Here is an 18307-nt window from a genome sequence, read left to right on the forward strand (position 1 = left end):
CCATTAATGTTAACACAAGAAATATATGTGATTAGTTGATTTTGATCATATCTCAGCTATTTTGCGGTACATGTAATATGTATTTACATTAAATGTTAATTTTATTATGTGGTTTTATTATCAGTAATTTTTTATATAGTAAACTATTATAAAATAGATATTTTTGTTTATTTCAAGTTATATTTTAATTATTTATGTTTAAAATATTACGTTTTAATCACTTACATTATCGAGTTGTAACATTTAGTCAATGAGTCATTAATTGCAGTTAATAATATAACAGTAAGGTGAGGCCGCACCTTAAATCATCATTTGAAATGAAAATTTTAAGTTAAATTATAAAATCGGTCCCTCTACTTTTTCATTTTGAGCAATTTAATTTCTTCTTTTATGTTTTTTTAACTTGTTTTTCTTTATTTTCCATTCTACTCTACTTCTCTCTCTGTTTTCCCCTATTTTCCATTTCTTTTAATACAGTTTTTTTATGTTTTCCATTTATTAAAATTAGTTTATTTTCCATTCCCTTCTACTTCTCTCTCTCTGTTCTCCTCCATTTTCCATTTCTTTTAATTCAATTTTTCTATGTTTTCCATTTGTTAGGGAGAAAAACAGAAAGAGAAGTAGAAGAGAATGGAAATATAAAGAAAAAAAGTTAAAAGAAAAGAATTAAATTGCTTAGAGCGAAAAAGTATATGAACCAATAGTATAATTTAACTTAAAATTTTCGTTTGAAATTATAATTTAACGTGTCACGTCAGCTTACCGTTACACTGTTAACGGCAATTAACGGCTCAGTGACTAAAATATTACAACACGATAACATAAATGACTAAAACGTAACATCTCAAACATAAATGATTAAAATGTAACATGTGACAAACAAAAGTGACTATTTTGATAGTTTACCCTTTTCTATATCAACGTTTTTTTTATTGTTTTAAGGGATCTTAAACTTTTTTTTTTGTAATTTTTAAAAAATTTTAGAAAATTACAACTAATTGCTTGTGGAAGTTACTTAGCTTCTTCAAAGGGATTAAATCATTGTTGGCAATAATTATATAAATTGAAACTGAATGCTCCTTTCCTTATACAGACTCAAACCTGAGAATTGATTAAAGCAAAATACAATGCATGGAAAAGAATTTGATGAATAACAACTTCCCGGATCACACCTTCGTCTTAGCCATCGGTAGGATCGGTGTGAAGTTTCATCAACCGGAGAAACAGCGACATCATGTTGCGTTTAAATGCTACGATTTGGTCTTGCTAATGAGCGTAGGCGTAATGGAGACGAGTCCTATAAGGAAAAGAGTGGCAATCGAGTTGAAGTCGTAAAGATCTCCTATTGATTTCAACTCTCACAAAGCTATTCCTGCCTACAGAAGAAACAGAGAACAAGCACGCATTATCGAAGTAAGAAGAACGGAATCGAAGCAGGGTTTTCATTGCCATGTCGATCGAAGAAAGAATAGAGAGAAGTTTAGGCTATACCCTGACAGTTATGTAAGCAGCAGGTATGAGTCCGATGAAAGTTGCGGTGAGGAAGATATGATAAGGCACGTCGACGATAGGCGAAGCGACGTTATTGAACGTGTTCGGCAGAGTCGGAGACTCGGAGTAAGCGTTAAGAAAAGCATATAGTTCAATAGTCGTTCCCTTTTTTGTGCAACCTGCAAGAAGTTACACTTTTCAGTTCAATGAAAGCAAAAAATGGGGTTACGTATATAGGTATTGGAAGAAGCTTACCTTGTCAGGCCATAGGGAAAAGACAAGGGGCCGACCGATCACTGTCAACAAGAAATAGCAAGAAGAAGCACCGGCTGTGGCAGTGAACACAACGAGGACTACGCCTTGAAGACTCCGAGCAACGCTCCGGCGAGCAATGACATGAAAATAGTCCCCGGTATCATGAAAGTTTACATGAAAATATGGACTACACTATATCCCACCAACACTTGTATGGTATAGTCGCTTGTATAGCTTTCAAGGTGATCTCTACAGGGTAACATTATGCAAAAAACAGAATCCCACAAAATACATCTCAAAAATGAATTTACAGAAGAAAAAGAAATTAAGAAGAGAGCTAACAAATAAGGAAACCTGAGAATATGAAGATCTTCAAGGCTCCTGGGTAACTTGAGGAAGCTATAATCAGAAGGGGGCATGGTTAAATAAACGCCGATAAACCCCAAAACGAATCCCATAACCAACGTCAGCTCCCAAAAGCTCGATGGGAAACCGTCAGCTCCCAAAAATCATACATGGTTTATTACATATTAACGCAACTATAGCTGACAACCTTTTCATCATTTCTTTTGGTTCGATTATAACCCATTTATCTATGTAGCATGAGATTTTGAAATTTTATTCTCAATTATTTTTTTATCGTATTTACTGTCGAATTCTTGACATCTTTATCTATATTTTTATTTAAAAAAATAAAAATTATAAAAGAAAAAATAAACCCTATCTATAAATAGATAAATATTTTGAAAAAATAAATAGATAAATATTGAAATTTTGGTAAGATACACATAGAGACAAATGATTATTACCCTACGTCGACAAAAACCAATTGGCAATGTGGCGTATCGAACATTAAGAATGTAAGAAGCATCTTAGTAATCTTCTGCAAACTCAAGAACCACCGTCTTTGCTTTTCGAAAAAGAATTCTACTATAGTTTAATCACACATCAATAATATTATCTTGATATGTCACTGTTTTATATCATCTTTTCCCTTTCATTTCTTCACGTTTTTACTTACCATTCTTTGTATTTGCTTTTCAAAAAAGAATTATACGACAATTTAATGACACATCATTAATTTTATCTTAAATTTTAAAATTTTCATTTGGATTTGATGTACCGCTGTTTCATACCATCTTTTCCTTTATGCTTCTTCATGTTTTTACTTACCATTCTTTGAAAATTTGTTAATTTCTTTTGAAATTTTAAAATTTAATCTTTTTTCTAGTAATCTAGTTCATTTATTTTTTAGATTTTAAAATTCAAGTAAAAATTTAACATTTTTTTTTAGGTTCAATACAACACATTTTTTTTAGTTACATAGTTACTACGTAAGTTTTTTTTTATTTCAAAATATTACACCAATAAATTTAACAAAAAAATTAATAGTGTTAATAATTATATTTAAATTTTGAAATCTAAAACGCTTGAAATAAAAATAAAAATTTAAATTTTCGAAAGCATATTTTTACCAATAACATTTCACTATAGATTATTATGGCCCAAAGTAATTCAATGAATTGGGCTTAGAATATTTTAATGAAAGACCCTTTTAAAGGCCACTTAAGAAGGTAGCCACCTCCTCGTTATGAGTTTCCACTACCACCAACCCAATAATAAAATACCAAAGCTCAATTGGGTTGTTAATGTCCGGATCTAACCCTAACAAAATTTTAGATGCGATTCGATTCGTATTATTTTTTTTAAAAATTATTATATAAAATAAATTTAAAAAATATATAATATATCAAATATATTAAAAATATTAAAATAAATGTCTCTCAATAAATGTTTTTCAACAAATTTTAAAAGATATATATTTGGACTGGGCTGAGGTCAGGCCAAAAAAGTTTATGCGAGGCTTAGCCTGTTTTCTCTTTTTTTTTTTTTAAGCTCATAATCTAGACTTATATTTTTGTCTAAATTCTCTTATTTTTGAGTGATCCGACTTGTGAACAACTCTAAACTGACACACTTCAATGTTGCCAATGGATTTGCTACAGAAAGTTGGTTGTGCTCAAAATCTATATCAAGGAAAAAGTGAATTATGAGGCATCAGAGCCACATATGGTTGGAGGTTAAAAGCTGCGTTTAAAATTTTATGCATTTAGATAAAAGCTTCATTTTCATGTGCTTAAAAAAAAACTGTTTGAGTCAAAATCAATCCATGTTTTAGTTTAAGACTTTAAGGGAAGGTTGATTCCATCTTCTCGACAAAACACCCAAAAAGAAAGAAAAAAAAATTGTTTTTGCGTGGCTTTTCGTCCTCCACAGTACGCCCTCCAACCAACCACACCATCTCTTGACACGATTTATTTTTTTTTCTTTTGGGAAATTCAAAGAAAGGGGGTTAGATTATTAAAATGCAATTTATACAAAAGCTCAATATTATTTAATTTTTTCTTTTAAACTCTTTTATACTTTTTTTTATAAAGACTTCCCTAAGATGTGGGACTTATCATTTTATATTTGATAAATATTAATAATTTCTCTCTAGTCTTAAATTACAATCACGATATTAGCCTTGCGAGATGTATCTCTCTTTATCTTAATATATATATTTTACGATTTAAAAGTATTCTTACTCAAATAAGAAATAATTTATTTATATAATATTTCTCAACTCAACTCACCAGTTCGAACCAAACCATTATCAAAATAGACGCAAACAATTCAAATTCACCGTAAGATTAGGTTCAGTGACAAAGGTAAGAGGGTTTGGCAATGACCTTGACTCTCTTAAAATGATTTTTTTTCACTTAGACTCTTTATAATTTATAAAATTTTAAATTAGTAATGATAAATTACATTTTGACCTTAAAAATGATAAAAAAATTAATTTAATTATTCAAAAATTATAAAGGTATAAACTATTAAAATCTAAAATTTTCTTTTTTCATTTGAAGTATTAAATAAAACCCAAAATTTTCTATGGGTAGTTACGAATTACAAGCTCCAGATTATATAGTTTCCTTTATTTTCCAAAAGAAATCATTTAATCATAAAATGAAGGGAAAAAAAAGCTCACGTGATAATTTATCCACATCACCTCTAAAAAAATGTGCCAAAATTCAGCCACGTGAGAATAAAATAAAATACAAGTCACATCTTTAAAAATATCATATAAATGTGGTATGGAGTTGATAATTTAAATACATCCCATGCAAATATAAAACAAGTAATAGTTGATTAAGCATTAATTTGATTGATATGAATATTATTGTTAATATAAGAAGATATAAGTTTAAATGCGCTAAAACGTATTATGCTCTTATTAATTTATGGATTAATGAGTGACTATAAATAATTCTAAACATTATATTACAAATAACAAATATAATTACAATCTATCACGAAATTCTTAAAAAATAATAATAAAACAACTAATATTGTAAAAGCTAACGCTAAGCTTTTGGCTTAAAATTTAAAATTCCATGATAATAAAGAGCTAAAATTCCCTCCTATCACCAAATAAAAATCAAAGCCTAAGGTAAGTTCTCCATTGCAAATGAGATAATCCTTTGAATATTCAAGTTCTGACTCTCAGTTATATACAATTATATGTATATTTTTTTATTATTATGTGTAAGTTTTATTTCGATCAATAATTTTTAGATAAGTATAATTGCTTAATTTTAGATTTTTGTTTCAATTCTTATTTTGTTTGCATTTTATAGTTAGTAGTTATATTTTAGATAAAATTAAATTAGTTAGACTATTAATTTTTAGTTCAATCGGTTCAATCTCTTAATCTGATTTTAATTAAATGAATTATTAAAAAAATTTAAGAATAAAAATAAAAATATTCAACCAATTCATTCCTTTATATTTTAAAAGAGTTGTTATATACCAATCAATTTTTGATTCAATGAATCTAATTTGGCCAGTACTTCAAATGTATTCGGAAACTTTAAAAAAATTCCTCCACACGAATCACGTCAATCAAACGTTGACCATCATCACTACCGTCCATTTATAAATGTTTTAATTGTGCGGCGCGAATCAGCATATCACCTAAAAGAATATGCCACGTGTCTATTACTTGTATACGAACCCTGGTTACGTTATCATTCTCTCTCCTTACTTAACCCTAGTCGAACCTATATATACTTCCGCATTTTCTTCCTTTGCTGTCCCCAACTCAACCCCGCGAAAAAAATTAATTTTTTTTCCAAAGGTCTTATAAAAAAACCAAAAGAAAATTAATTTATATTTTTAAAAGAAAAAAAAAAAAGAGGAAGAGGAAGAGAAAAACCCACCCAAACAATTCCAAAAAATTGAGTCTTTTCATGAACCATGATTTGGTTTTGTTTGGATTCATAGAAAATTCGAAATGCGAAAGAAGCGAGCGTTTCATTTTCTGAATCGAGTGATCGAAGGTTAAAGACAAAGAAGCTGAAGGAGAGATTTTTATTCAACTGAGAGAAACAGAGAAAAGGGTAAAAAAAGGAGCAATGGCGGGAGAAGGGAGAAGATTCGAGATTGGTTACGCGTTGTTGCCGAAGAAAGAGAACAGTTTCATTCGAGAATCGTTGGTGAAGCAAGCGAGGTCACGTGGAATCGATCTGGTTAAGATCGATATGGGACGTCCTTTGGCTGATCAAGGACCGTTTGATTGCGTGCTTCACAAGTTGTACGGTGAGGATTGGAGGAGTCAGCTTGAGGATTTCCGTTCTCAAAACCCTAATGCTGTAATCATTGATTCTCCTGCTGCAATCGAACGGCTCCACAATAGGATTTCGATGCTCCAGGTGGTGTCCGAACTCAAGATCGAAAATCAAAGCGAAACCTTTGGGATCCCTAAACAGATCGTGATTTACGATCGGGAAACCTTGTTTGATAACCAAGCTTGGGAATTGCTCAAGTTTCCTGTTATTGCGAAGCCCTTGGTAGCTGATGGGAGTGCCAAATCGCACAAAATGGCTCTCGTTTTTAACCATGAAGGGTTAAACAAGCTTAAACCCCCGATTGTTTTGCAGGAGTTTATTAACCATGGAGGGGTTATTTTCAAGGTTTATGTGGTTGGGGAATATGTGAAATGTGTTAAAAGGAAGTCATTACCAGACGTTTCGCAGGAGAAATTGAATAGTTTACAAGGCTCTCTGTCGTTCTCTCAAGTATCCAATTTGGCTACTCATCAGAAAAGTGATGATAAGTACTATAAGATGATGCATTTGGAGGACACTGAATTGCCACCACAGAGTTTCATGACGGATATTGCTAAGGGTTTGAGAAGGGCAATGAACTTGAACTTGTTTAATTTTGACGTGATAAGAGATACCCGATTCGGAAATCGTTATCTCATTATCGACATCAACTATTTTCCGGGTTATGCAAAAATGCCAGGATATGAAACAGTTTTGACTGATTTCTTTTGTGATATGGTCTATAGTAAGGAAAGACAAGTGGTAGTGGAGAAGGATTCAGTTGAGGAGTATCTCCAGGAGGCGGTGGTAGGGAATGATGGAAGTCTGGTTCTTAGTTGTGAGAAAGAAATAAGGAAAATTGTGCCCAATTCTTGCTGTAGCGATGGGGAAGAAATGGAGAACTCTATCCAAGTTTGACACAGCTTTTAGGCTACTTGACTATGATAAAGGCATAGCTCAGTCCGTTTTCAGAGGGTTGCTGCAATTGTACAAGAAATGGGATCCTAGTGGTTCGTGGAGGCAAAGCCAATTTCACATCTTCCATTTTTTAGACATCAGTTTGATACAATGTTGAAAAAGCTAGGTTGGGAACTTTTGAGTTTACTTGTAGCTTCTTGACAACAGTTACATGGTATGAAGTGTTAATCATGTATATTCTGTCCACCAACTTCTGGAGATAGGTACTTTTCAAAAACTCTTTGACGTTTTAGGGAACTTAAGTTGTACTTTGAGGCTTTTAAGTTTTTTTTTTCTCAGTAATGGTTATAGATTTGAACTTTGGCAAATAGTTTCATTTTAATCTTCTTGTTTTTTACCAATGATTTACTTTTTACTTGCATTGCCTAAATTATTTGCTCCTCTACATGTTTGATTGATCTTAGGTTTGAAGAATTGATTGCTACGACTCCATTAGGTTTTTCTTCTTTGAAGTATCGATTTGGTAGTCCGTTACGGTGTGATCTGAATCTTTGCCTAAAATGATTATAAGAAAAGCAATGCAACTGCAGTCCCCTATTAGCTTTTGTAAACTTGCTGTATAATTTGGCACACTCTGAAGCTTAGCTTCAAGATATAGTTCATATTCACTTCTATGGTTTGTGAATAATAGGTATGTTGAATATCGGGTATGATTCGTTAGAAACATTATCTATTTTGAACAGGGTATCCTTTTTTTCCCTTAAAGATTAATTTTGGTAAGGAAAACTTTTTAGATTTGCATGCCAAGTGAATTATTTATTTCCACTTATTGGATTAATTGCAGATAACCGTTAATGTTTGATGAGAATTTTAGAATGGAGGAAAGGTTTTGATTTACTTTAGGGTTTACTAACATGGGATTAGGGTTATCTTTGTTGCATGGCCTGATATCTGGAAAGGATTTGGGGAACATGAAATTTGACACGTAAACCTTATGCAAAATCATGCTGGTTTTACATAACTGTGTTTTCGTTTGTCCTGTTTCCGCATCCTGTTTTTATGGCATTTATGGCGTTTGTTATGACTGCCAACAGTTTCTACTGCTGTCAAAAATGACAAACCCTGTATTTTTTTTTGGATCTGAATGCCTCTTTTAGCAGTTTATGTTTCCACCATAACTGGTCATGGTGAAAGCTTTTATAATCATACTTTCAGCAAGCTGGTTCCAGCAAAAAAGTTTTGGCTAGGGATATATGAACACTTGTTTTCGTAACGTGGATGTTTGAAGTGTAACCTTATATAGAAATGCTCATGCTTTGTGTATCTCTACTAGTGTTCTCAAATCCCACATTTGTACGGCTGCCGATTGCAACAACTGTGATGTTTTCCATCTTCAGCCCTTTTCCATTGTTTGGATTCCTCATAATATTATTGTTTTTCACTGTGATGCTTTATAATGCTAATGCTTGCATGTTAGTATGTATGTATGTTCAGTGACACAATGGTCTAGTTTGTTGTCTTTCTGAATTCTAAGTGCCAAATTCTAGGTTTATTGTCTTTCCGGATTTGTCGCCACTGCCGAGTCTTACAATCAAAGGGAACTTTTTAAATGGTTTTGCTTTGATGAATCCACAATATTTGCTTCTTGGACATTGAAATAGAGCATTGTTCCAATGAAGTTGTGTTTTAGCTGATGTGTAATTTTTTTTCTTTTCTGCTGTAATTGATGTGAATTTGGATTGTTTGTGTTCTGTTGAGGCCTTTACAGGAAAAAGAACATATATTTTTAGCTGTTAAAATCAAGTCTTTGCCTACTAGGGTTAATTTCTTTAAAAAAATTATATTCTAAAAATAATGCCATTATCAGAACAGGCAAAAAAATACCTGAAAAAAATTATATTAATAAACTAGCAGAAAGCAGGGTAACCGAGAACAAAGGAGATGGAAAAAAGAGAAAACATAAGGGATAAATTTGTAAACTCACAATAGAAGCTACAACAAGCACGATCTAAAAGGCATCTTTGACAAAATTATCTCCATTTATTCGACATTACATATGAGAAACGACCAGAAATTCAATCTTTTCATGCTCTTTGTTTTTGTTTTTGTTTTTTTTTTACTAAAAACCTCTACCATTTGATAACTGCAATGTACAGTTTGATATGAAAACCATGTAGGATGATCGAAAGACCGGAGCTGGTCACTCTCTGTTGATAATTAGTCCACCGCAAGAAGCTGGGGTGGGAGCGGTCTTTGCAGCCTGTTCAGAAGCATTGGCTAAAGCCTGCAACATTCTCAAAATCTCGCTTCGGTCTTCCACGTAGTATTTGGCCTTGCTCGGTTTCTGGCCGACAGTGCAAGCAAACACCTCGGCAACTGGGGAGAGACGGGGACTGGTCTTTGCACGCATGATCACCTCGAACATGTCCTCGTCTGACCGGTCGTCTCCGATACAAAGAACGAAATCCGGAAGCTTTCCTTTTTGTCTCATTGTCGTGAGAAGATGTTCAGCGACGAGACCCTTGTTCACACCCTGCGAAATTAACAGCACGAAGCAATTACAAGTTGAATAATCCTGACCTGATCAGTTACGTTGTAAGAATAATTGAGATTGGTATGCCTTTGTGTATTTACTAACCTGAGGTTTAACTTCTACAACATGCTGGCCACTCTTAACTGAAACCGGCTCGTTAGCGAGAACGCTTTCGAGGTGATCTAAAAGCTCCTTAGCCTGGCAAAATCCAAAATCAGGATCGGCATACAGGTAATTCCACACAAGCGCACTCTCTTTCGTCTCAATGGTAGAACCATCTGTTGTTTCAGTGTATAACTTCATCACCGGCTCGGCAATCTGCTTCCAATCAAAGTCAGGCAGCGAGACACATGTTTCCCAATCTGAATCATGGTTCGGCCTGGGGAAAAACAACAAATAGTAAAAGGATAAGTTAATAACAATTATAGTTTGCAAAGAATCGGACTAATAATTAAGACTAGCTCTGTTATAGTTTGCAAAACCTAAAAAAAGCCGAGCGTGTTGGCAACAAGAATGAACCAAATCTATTTTCTACATTAGCAGTGGCAAATCAAAGAATGGATGACGAGATCAAAGAAGCACACCTGATAAAATAACCGTTCTCTGCTGCAAGTCCAAGCTTTTTGCAACAGGAAAACCATTCGGTTAGAATCTTTCTATCTTTTCCACTAACAAGGAAAACAAGGTTCTTGGGATCTTGGCACAGATTGTTCAAGATTCCGACAGCCTCTATATTGGGAGTAGTATTTAATGAGCCGGTCGGCATCAAGGTGCCATCGTAATCCAAAAGAATTGCTCGGTTCTTGGTTCTCCTGTAAGCTGAAACAATATGCTCAACAGAAAGCTTCCTAAAATTCGGATCCAAAGCTATTACTCGGAACCCTAAACCAAAACCGATTCCCCAGCACCTCCGCCTCAAATGATCCCCACATGCCCTCTCGAGATCCTGCAAAAAGCTGCGTGCCCAATATGCCACATCATGCGTACTCACATATCTATAGTGCTTTTCGTGCCGCAGTTGCTTTTCAGCCTCGGAGACAATTAGTGCAGAATCCATAGCTTCAGCCACAGCATCAATATTCCACGGATTTACTCGGATTGCCCCACTCAGAGATGGTGAGCATCCAATAAACTCAGACACAACCAACATGCTCTTTTTTGGTGCCGATGGATCGAGCCCTAGGGTCTCGTCTAGCTTTTCGTTTCCTTGTCGGCATATAATATACTCATACGGTATAAGATTCATCCCATCCCTCACTGCTGTAACCAGACAACACTCAGCAATAACGTAATAAGCAATTCGCTCGTAAAGCTGGAGTGGGGTATCGATCAAAACAACCGGATCATATCCTGGTCTTCCAAACCTATTATTAATCCTCTTCACCGTGGCATAAGTTTCGGACTGGACCTCTTGTACATCTCTTCCTCGGCCTCTCGCGGGATTTGCGATTTGAACCAATACGACTTCACCTCTATTCTCGGGATGTTGCATAAGCAATTGCTCCATGGCCAAAAGCTTCAAGCTGATCCCCTTAAAAATGTCCATGTCATCAACTCCGAGCATAACGGTTTGACCCCTAAATTGAGCCCGCAACTCAGCCACCTTAGCTGCAGTCTCGGGAAGGTTCAGCACGGATTGGAGTTGTCCTATATGAATCCCGACCGGAAGTATTTTAATGCTGACCGTGCGACCATAATATTCAAGCCCTATGTAACCACGCTTTGATTGATAAGAAAGACCAAGCATTCTGCCACAACATGAGAGGAAGTGCCTAGCGTAATCAAAAGTATGAAACCCGATGAGATCGGAGTTGAGTAATGCTCTTAGAATTTCATCTCTCACAGGAAGTGTCCTATATATTTCAGATGACGGGAACGGGCTATGGAGGAAGAATCCGAGTTTCACCCTATTAAACCTCTTCCTCAAAAATGTTGGTAAAACCATCAAATGGTAGTCATGAACCCAAACATAATCATCATCAGGGCTTATCACTTCCATCACTTTATCAGCGAAAATCTTGTTCACCGAAACATAAGCTTGCCACAGGGAACGATCGAATCGACCCCCGAGATCTGGCGATAAAGGGAGCATGTAATGAAATAAAGGCCACAGATGTTGTTTACAGAATCCATGGTAGAATTTGGTAAAAAGCTCGGGAGGTATGAATGCAGGGACACATTTGAAAGTTTCGAGCAATGTTTGGGCGACATCGTCTTGTTCGTTCAGAGCAACTTGTTCTTTCAAACAACCTACATAGATGACTTCTACATCTTCCCCGAGCCCGTCTTTGAGTTGCAAAAGAAGCGAATCTTCGTCCCAACTAAAGCACCATTCTCCATTGTCTTCGTTTCGATGTGCTCGCAGTGGAAGCTGGTTCCCTACTATAATCATCCGTTCTTGAGAAACAGAAGAAGGAGCCTCAGAGCCAACACTGTTGCAGGTCTCATCGTCAACCTCGGACAATAGCCCGGGGACGGTCGCTACTCGAGGAAACCTCTTTCGCTCCCCACCGAAACTCGGGGAATCACCGGAGGCAAGGTCCAAGAGATTAGAATAAGACCTCGAAACCATGACAGGAAACAACAAATAAATAAACAAACAAACACCCTTTTTTGCCCTCGATAATTGCAGAACACCACCGACTGTTTGAAAAAATCTTCAAAGAAAAAACACAGTAATAAATACAATCAGAACCAGTAACAGGAACAAAAAGCCATATGAATTCACCCCCGTATATCCTTCAAGTTTCAAATGCCAAACGTGACAAATGATGCTCAAAACATGAATAGACCAAACAAGTTCCAAATTTAGCAAACTGGGTTTTGTCACTTCTAAAAGAAAAAGAAAAAAAACAACGAATTTTGCTAGTAGCAACCGACACTGGTTTTGATCTACCCCCCCCCACCCCCAAAAAAACAGGGTACCCATTAACAAGCCTTTTGAATTATAGTAACAATTTTAACTCTACATTCTAATTAACCGTGAGCCTACATAAACCAACTAAAAACACATAGCCAAGTTGATAAAAACAGGTACTTCAAAAACATTTAAAAAAAAAAGGTTCTTGATGAGAGAAAAAGAAAAAAAAATTGCTGCAGTTAAGAAGAAAAGGAGAAAAAAGTTTACCCTTAGAATGATACGAGAAAAAGAAGAAGAAAGAGAACGAAGTGAAATAGGAACAAGAGATTCTCCTCTTGCTGCTGCTGCTGCTGCTGCTGCTGCTGCTGCTGCTGTTCCTTTCTCTTTGTGACTAAGGCATGAAGTAGTAGCCTAAAGGCTATAAATAAATAAATAAAATGGACCCTTTTTGTTTGCTTTTTAGATGATGAGAATTTCTCTCCTTTTTTTGTTTTTTTTTATGTATGAACAGTGAAACAATAAAGCAACAAATGAGATGTCTTTGTAGAAATTAAAAGCATATTTGATTCTTTCTTTGTCAATGGCTTGATGAGTGGTGATGGGAGGGTAACAGTGAAACCCAACAATAAAAAAACAGTGAGAGGGGGCTTGTTAACTTAATTAAATTAAACCATGGTTAATTACTTAATTTTAGTTTAAACTGAGATTAACTGCTTATAATTGATTCCCGCACCAAAAACTCCTGACAATGATGACAGTGTAAGATATCCTATAGTCAAACACTCTCCATAGCACGTGTGTTACACGGACCCAATATTCATTTAATAATTATGATCCTCGCCCACTTTTTCTTTTTGGCTAATATATTTAAAAAGCCCTTAAACTATTATACCTTGTTTAAACAAGTCCTTATGTTATTTTTGTAGTTAAATAGGCCCCTTAATTTATAATTTTTACCCATGAAAGCCTTTTATTTTAATATTAAAGTAAAAATATTTTAAATTTCAAACTAATTTTCATTTTATACTAATGTGAATATGACGAGAATAGTTTAATCACTCTTTTAAATTTTACGCCAATGTTAAAAGTGTATAAAATTTCTATTACATCAACGATAAATTAAGGACCTAAAGTTCAAAATAAATTTACTTTCACATGAAAATCAAGAGCTCTTATAAGATAGGTGTTTATTTAACTTATTAAAAATAGTTTAAAACTTATTTAGATAAAACGTAGTGGTTTAAGGATTTTTTTAATAAATTAAATTTTTTTTATTTATAAAAATGACCCATATTCTCATACACTTGACCTTCCCCCTCTAGAAGGCATAACTAAATCAAAGCATTTAAAGGTAATTATTACATTAGCCACTTTAAATAAATAAATAAGTAATATTAGCCCTTTTTTAATGGTAGAGGCTCTAAGCCAACTGCCATGACCACTCTGGTACTATTAGAGGGCCAAATAATGATTAGGATTTTGGAGTAAACACAAACATTGATTAAAGATTTAGTCAATGTCTTAAAAGCAATAGCTATTTGAGTTATAATACAAATATTTAAGTAAATTCATAAAATTTAATACAAATATTTATCGAGTTATAATGTAAAATTAAATTAATATAAAATACGGTAAATAATGAACTGAAAAAAAAATCAGTACGTGACACATACATATTGTGAGGTTAAATACCTATATATAACAATTACAAATGATTGTACTCAAATTTGAATATTTAATAATCTAAAGTTTCTATCTTAACCACCAAATCGAGGCTTCATTGGTAAATGTTGTTAATAATAAATTTTCATATGTAATAATCTCGTCAAAAAATTTGGTTAAATAATCATTTTGATTAGAAGAAAACATGAGAAACTTATTTAAAAGAAATACTTCGAACAATTTTTATATTCTCTTTCATCTACACGTGTCTATTGCATGTGAATTCCGTAAAAACTTGTTTAAAAAAGTAATTACATCAAAATTGAAATATAAAATATCAAAATAAAAATAGGATTATGATATGTTATCGTGTGCCCAACGCTACCGAATTTTCCTATTTGAGAAATGGTGGGAAGAAGATAAAATAATGATCAAAGAAAGAAGGTTCTTCAAAAATAAGGGTAAATTATATTTAAAGTCATTAAATTATTAATAAATTTACGTTTTGATCATTTAATTTAAAAAGTTATTAAATGGTCTCTAAATTATTTGTAAGTTTTTATTTAAGTTAACTTACTGTTAAAATCACTGTTTTATGGTTTCCATTGTTCGCAACTCAAATTTTTTCATCAAACATTTTTGAACGTCATGAATCTTTGAATCAAAGTCTAAACAACTTGCTTTTCTAATCTCCAACATTAACCGTCAAATCAACTTAAATCTAAGGTATATTATTTTATTCGTCGATGGTTACTAATCCACTATATCGATCATTAAATCATTGCATGAAATTACTTGTAAGACTTTAAAAAGAAAAAGACATAACAATATAATGACTAAAATAAAAAATTTCAAATAATTTCAGTTATTTAACAAAATTTTTAAACAAATCAACAATCATCTTCTAATTTTTTAAAATTAGTGACTAAAATATAAATTTATCGATACTTTAATGACATTAACAGTAGTTTGCCTAAAATAAATTAAAAAGGGTAATGTTTTACAATGATGGGTGTTGAATTATTATTATTATTATTTCTGAATTGGGAGAGGTAAACAATGGTGGGGTTTGAATGGATTGGGCCATTTGTAGACAGACAAGCAAATCAGCATCGCAATCATTTGAGGTTGGACGGTGATGCTTTCACTCACTCCAATGTCCAAACTTAAAACCTGGTTCGTTCATTTTTATTACAACATTATTGTCTCACTCACTGTAATAAACGGACAATTTTTTCCGATACATTAAACGGACATTTTCAGAAGTTACAAAAATATTATTTTATTATATACTATTAAGATATATTATTTAACACAAATTACAATATATATTATTCAATTATATAATTTTTATCACTTATTTTATATATTTTGTAATATAACAATTCTCATATATATTATATTATTACACAATTTTTTACGATCATTTCGTTAAGTTTTTATGTTGTTACAATATACTTTATCAATTACAGTATTTATTACATTTATTGTAATATTTTTAATAACAACGATTACAATATATATTACCATATTTCAATATTTATTACATATAATAATATTACTTTGTAACACACAATTTTATTATGACCTACGTTTTTTTTTAATAGCAAAAATTCCTCCTAATAGTTTTAGGATTATTGAAAAGACATTATATCATTATAATTACATGTCTCGTAATATCTTGCGTGATACAAATTACAATATACATTATTCTATTATACAATTTCTTACGTCGGTATTTTATAATCAAATAATTCTCGCATAAAAGTATCACAAAATTTTTTATTTTATACCTAGAATTGCATTTTAACATTCTATTTAAAAATTGATAAATTAGTTAATGTTTGATAGATGAGTGAGCAAAACAACGCCCTTGTTAACCGTTAAACGTATGTTTTGGTTGTAATGAACTAAAATTACCCAACCCAAACCACTAAAAAACCAAAACCAATGAAAGCCCAAAATAAAAAAAAAAACACTACCTAAGCAAATCCCAACAACCCAAAGCCCAGCAAAACAAAAGAAACAAAAAAAAACAGAAAACCCTAGTCCTAAGTGCTTCAGCCGCCGCAACCAGGTCAGCCTCCAGGCGCCGCACGTTGCACACCACTCCTTCACGATGTGCACTGCTCCACCACGCTACGTCAGAGGCGTGTCCGCCCACGTACTTGCAAAAAAGGGCTAAATATCTAGTTACCAAACAGTGTAAAATTGGCTATATAAAGCCACAATGTAAGAGGTTTTGGGGGGATTCGAATTTAAGAAAAGGAAGGCAAGAAGAGATTTAAATATGTTTTTCTAAAAAAAAAACAGCAACAAATATTTGCAGAACAAAAAACCAACAATTGAGCAAAGGTCTTTGAGTTTGTTTTCTTATCTTATCTTTTTTCATTTTCGAAACCTTTTACTATTATTGTTTTATTTTTATTTACACATATTACATATAAAAAAATACAAAAAAAAGGCGACGCTGGCGACGGCGATCGGCGGCGAACGATGGTGGAGCTTGGCTGGACTTCAGGCCTGTAGAGATAAGGAGAGAAGAGTTTTGTTTTTTTGAAGAAATGAGAGAAAATGATTTTTTTTAAAGACATCTGTTATTTATATAAGGCCTTAAACGGCGCTGTTTTGGTGCCAGTGCGCATGGGCCAAAAACGACGCCATTTTACCACAGTCCTTGTGCGCGACCCGACCCGACCAGAGGTCCGCATGTTTTCTAGGGAGGGGCTAATTTCACTTTTAGCCCCTCCGCCTTTTTATTGTTTTCAAATAAGTTTATTTTTTCCTTTTAATTTGACCCCATGGCTTTGTCCCGATTTCAAATTGGTCCCCTTGATGCTGTGCGTCTTGGGAAGAGGGGGAAATTTCCTTTTTAGCTCTTTCCTCTTTACCCGTGTGTTTGATTTAGTCCTTCTTACTTTTATTTATTTCAAATTCGCCCCAAAATCCCGTTTTTAATTCATTTTAATCCCTGTTTAGCTAATTTTGCTATTTTGTTATTAAATTGATTAATTTGACTTATTTTAATTTTATTATTATTGTATTGGCTGTTTATTACTATTATATTATTTATTATTAGTATTATTATGTTCATTATAACGGCCATTATTATTATTAGCATATTGTTGTAATTAATGTCTTATTATTATCTTTATAATTATTGCTATACTTTTATTTCGGTTGTATTTAGGTATTAAAATATTGTTATAATTTTAATCATTATTTTCTATTGTCATTAATATGTCATTTGTTTATTATCATTATTTTTTTAACACTATTATCATCATTATATTTACTATTTTTAATATTATTACCATTATATTTTTTTATTATTACTATCATTTTTATTATCCGTCGTATTTTTAAACTATTTCATTCAATATTTTGTTGTACATAATTATTCAATTATTCTATCAAATTTTATTTGCTTAAAAGATCGTGTTTTAATATCGTTTAAGTTTTAAAATTATTTTATTCAAAAGTTTTCAAAATAAGGCAATACTCGGTATTTGGCATCTTCGAGAAGGTTGTGCCCTAACTTACTGGGTTCCGATTTTTTTCATATGACCCAAATAACTTAATATCATTTTTAAACTTCACTGCATAAGTTTTAAAAATCAAAAGACAAGCTCAGTTTCGAAAATGTGAAATGTCGTATCCTAACTCACTGGGTATGACATTTTATTTCTTCGAAATAAGAGAGTCTTAGCATCCAATTTAATTTATTCAAGTGTTCTTTTTAGGAGGATCGTATTCTAAAATCTTTTCAAATTTTCAACATTAAGACGTTAATTAATCAAGGGCGTTACGAGGGTGCTAACCCTTCCTCGTCCGTAACCGACCCCCGAACCCTTTTTCTCGAATTTCGCAGACCAAAATTATTGTTTTAATAAATCAAAATGTTTTATTAAAATGACCAATCTCAAGGTAATCTGATCA

General features: G+C 32.9%; 2 protein-coding genes and 1 pseudogene across 5 annotated transcripts; 1 reads left to right on the forward strand and 2 right to left on the reverse strand.

Moving 5' to 3' along the window:
* Positions 1-1223: 1223 nt before the first annotated feature.
* On the reverse strand, positions 1224-2335 carry LOC107923470 (uncharacterized membrane protein At4g09580-like; annotated as a pseudogene).
* Positions 2336-5881: 3546 nt separating this feature from the next.
* Positions 5882-10228, forward strand: LOC107923679 (inositol-tetrakisphosphate 1-kinase 1). 3 transcript variants are annotated; one of them, XM_041080547.1, is made up of 2 exons: positions 5882-7576; positions 9470-10228. In XM_041080547.1, exon 1 carries the CDS (start codon positions 6204-6206, stop codon positions 7311-7313), a length of 1110 nt encoding a protein of 369 aa, XP_040936481.1. In that variant the 5' UTR covers positions 5882-6203; the 3' UTR covers positions 7314-7576; positions 9470-10228. The 3 variants fall into 3 exon arrangements, with proteins under 3 accessions (XP_040936481.1, XP_040936482.1, XP_016709347.1); XM_041080548.1 differs by having other exon boundaries at positions 9491-9968; XM_016853858.2 differs by lacking the exon at positions 9470-10228 and adding an exon at positions 7778-8076.
* Positions 9334-13301, reverse strand: LOC107923677 (alpha,alpha-trehalose-phosphate synthase [UDP-forming] 5). Of its 2 annotated transcripts, XM_016853856.2 has the most exons (4): positions 12974-13301; positions 10431-12503; positions 9952-10225; positions 9334-9846 (listed from the first exon to the last, which is right to left on the reverse strand). In XM_016853856.2, the coding sequence occupies exons 2-4, from the start codon at positions 12416-12418 to the stop codon at positions 9514-9516; spliced, it is 2595 nt and encodes an 864-aa protein (XP_016709345.1). In that variant the 5' UTR covers positions 12419-12503; positions 12974-13301; the 3' UTR covers positions 9334-9513. The 2 variants fall into 2 exon arrangements, with proteins under 2 accessions (XP_016709345.1, XP_040936480.1); XM_041080546.1 differs by having other exon boundaries at positions 10431-13243.
* Positions 13302-18307: the final 5006 nt, after the last annotated feature.

The sequence above is a fragment of the Gossypium hirsutum genome, chromosome A11, assembly GCF_007990345.1.
Source record: "Gossypium hirsutum isolate 1008001.06 chromosome A11, Gossypium_hirsutum_v2.1, whole genome shotgun sequence".
In the NCBI taxonomy this organism is placed as follows: Eukaryota; Viridiplantae; Streptophyta; class Magnoliopsida; order Malvales; family Malvaceae; genus Gossypium; species Gossypium hirsutum.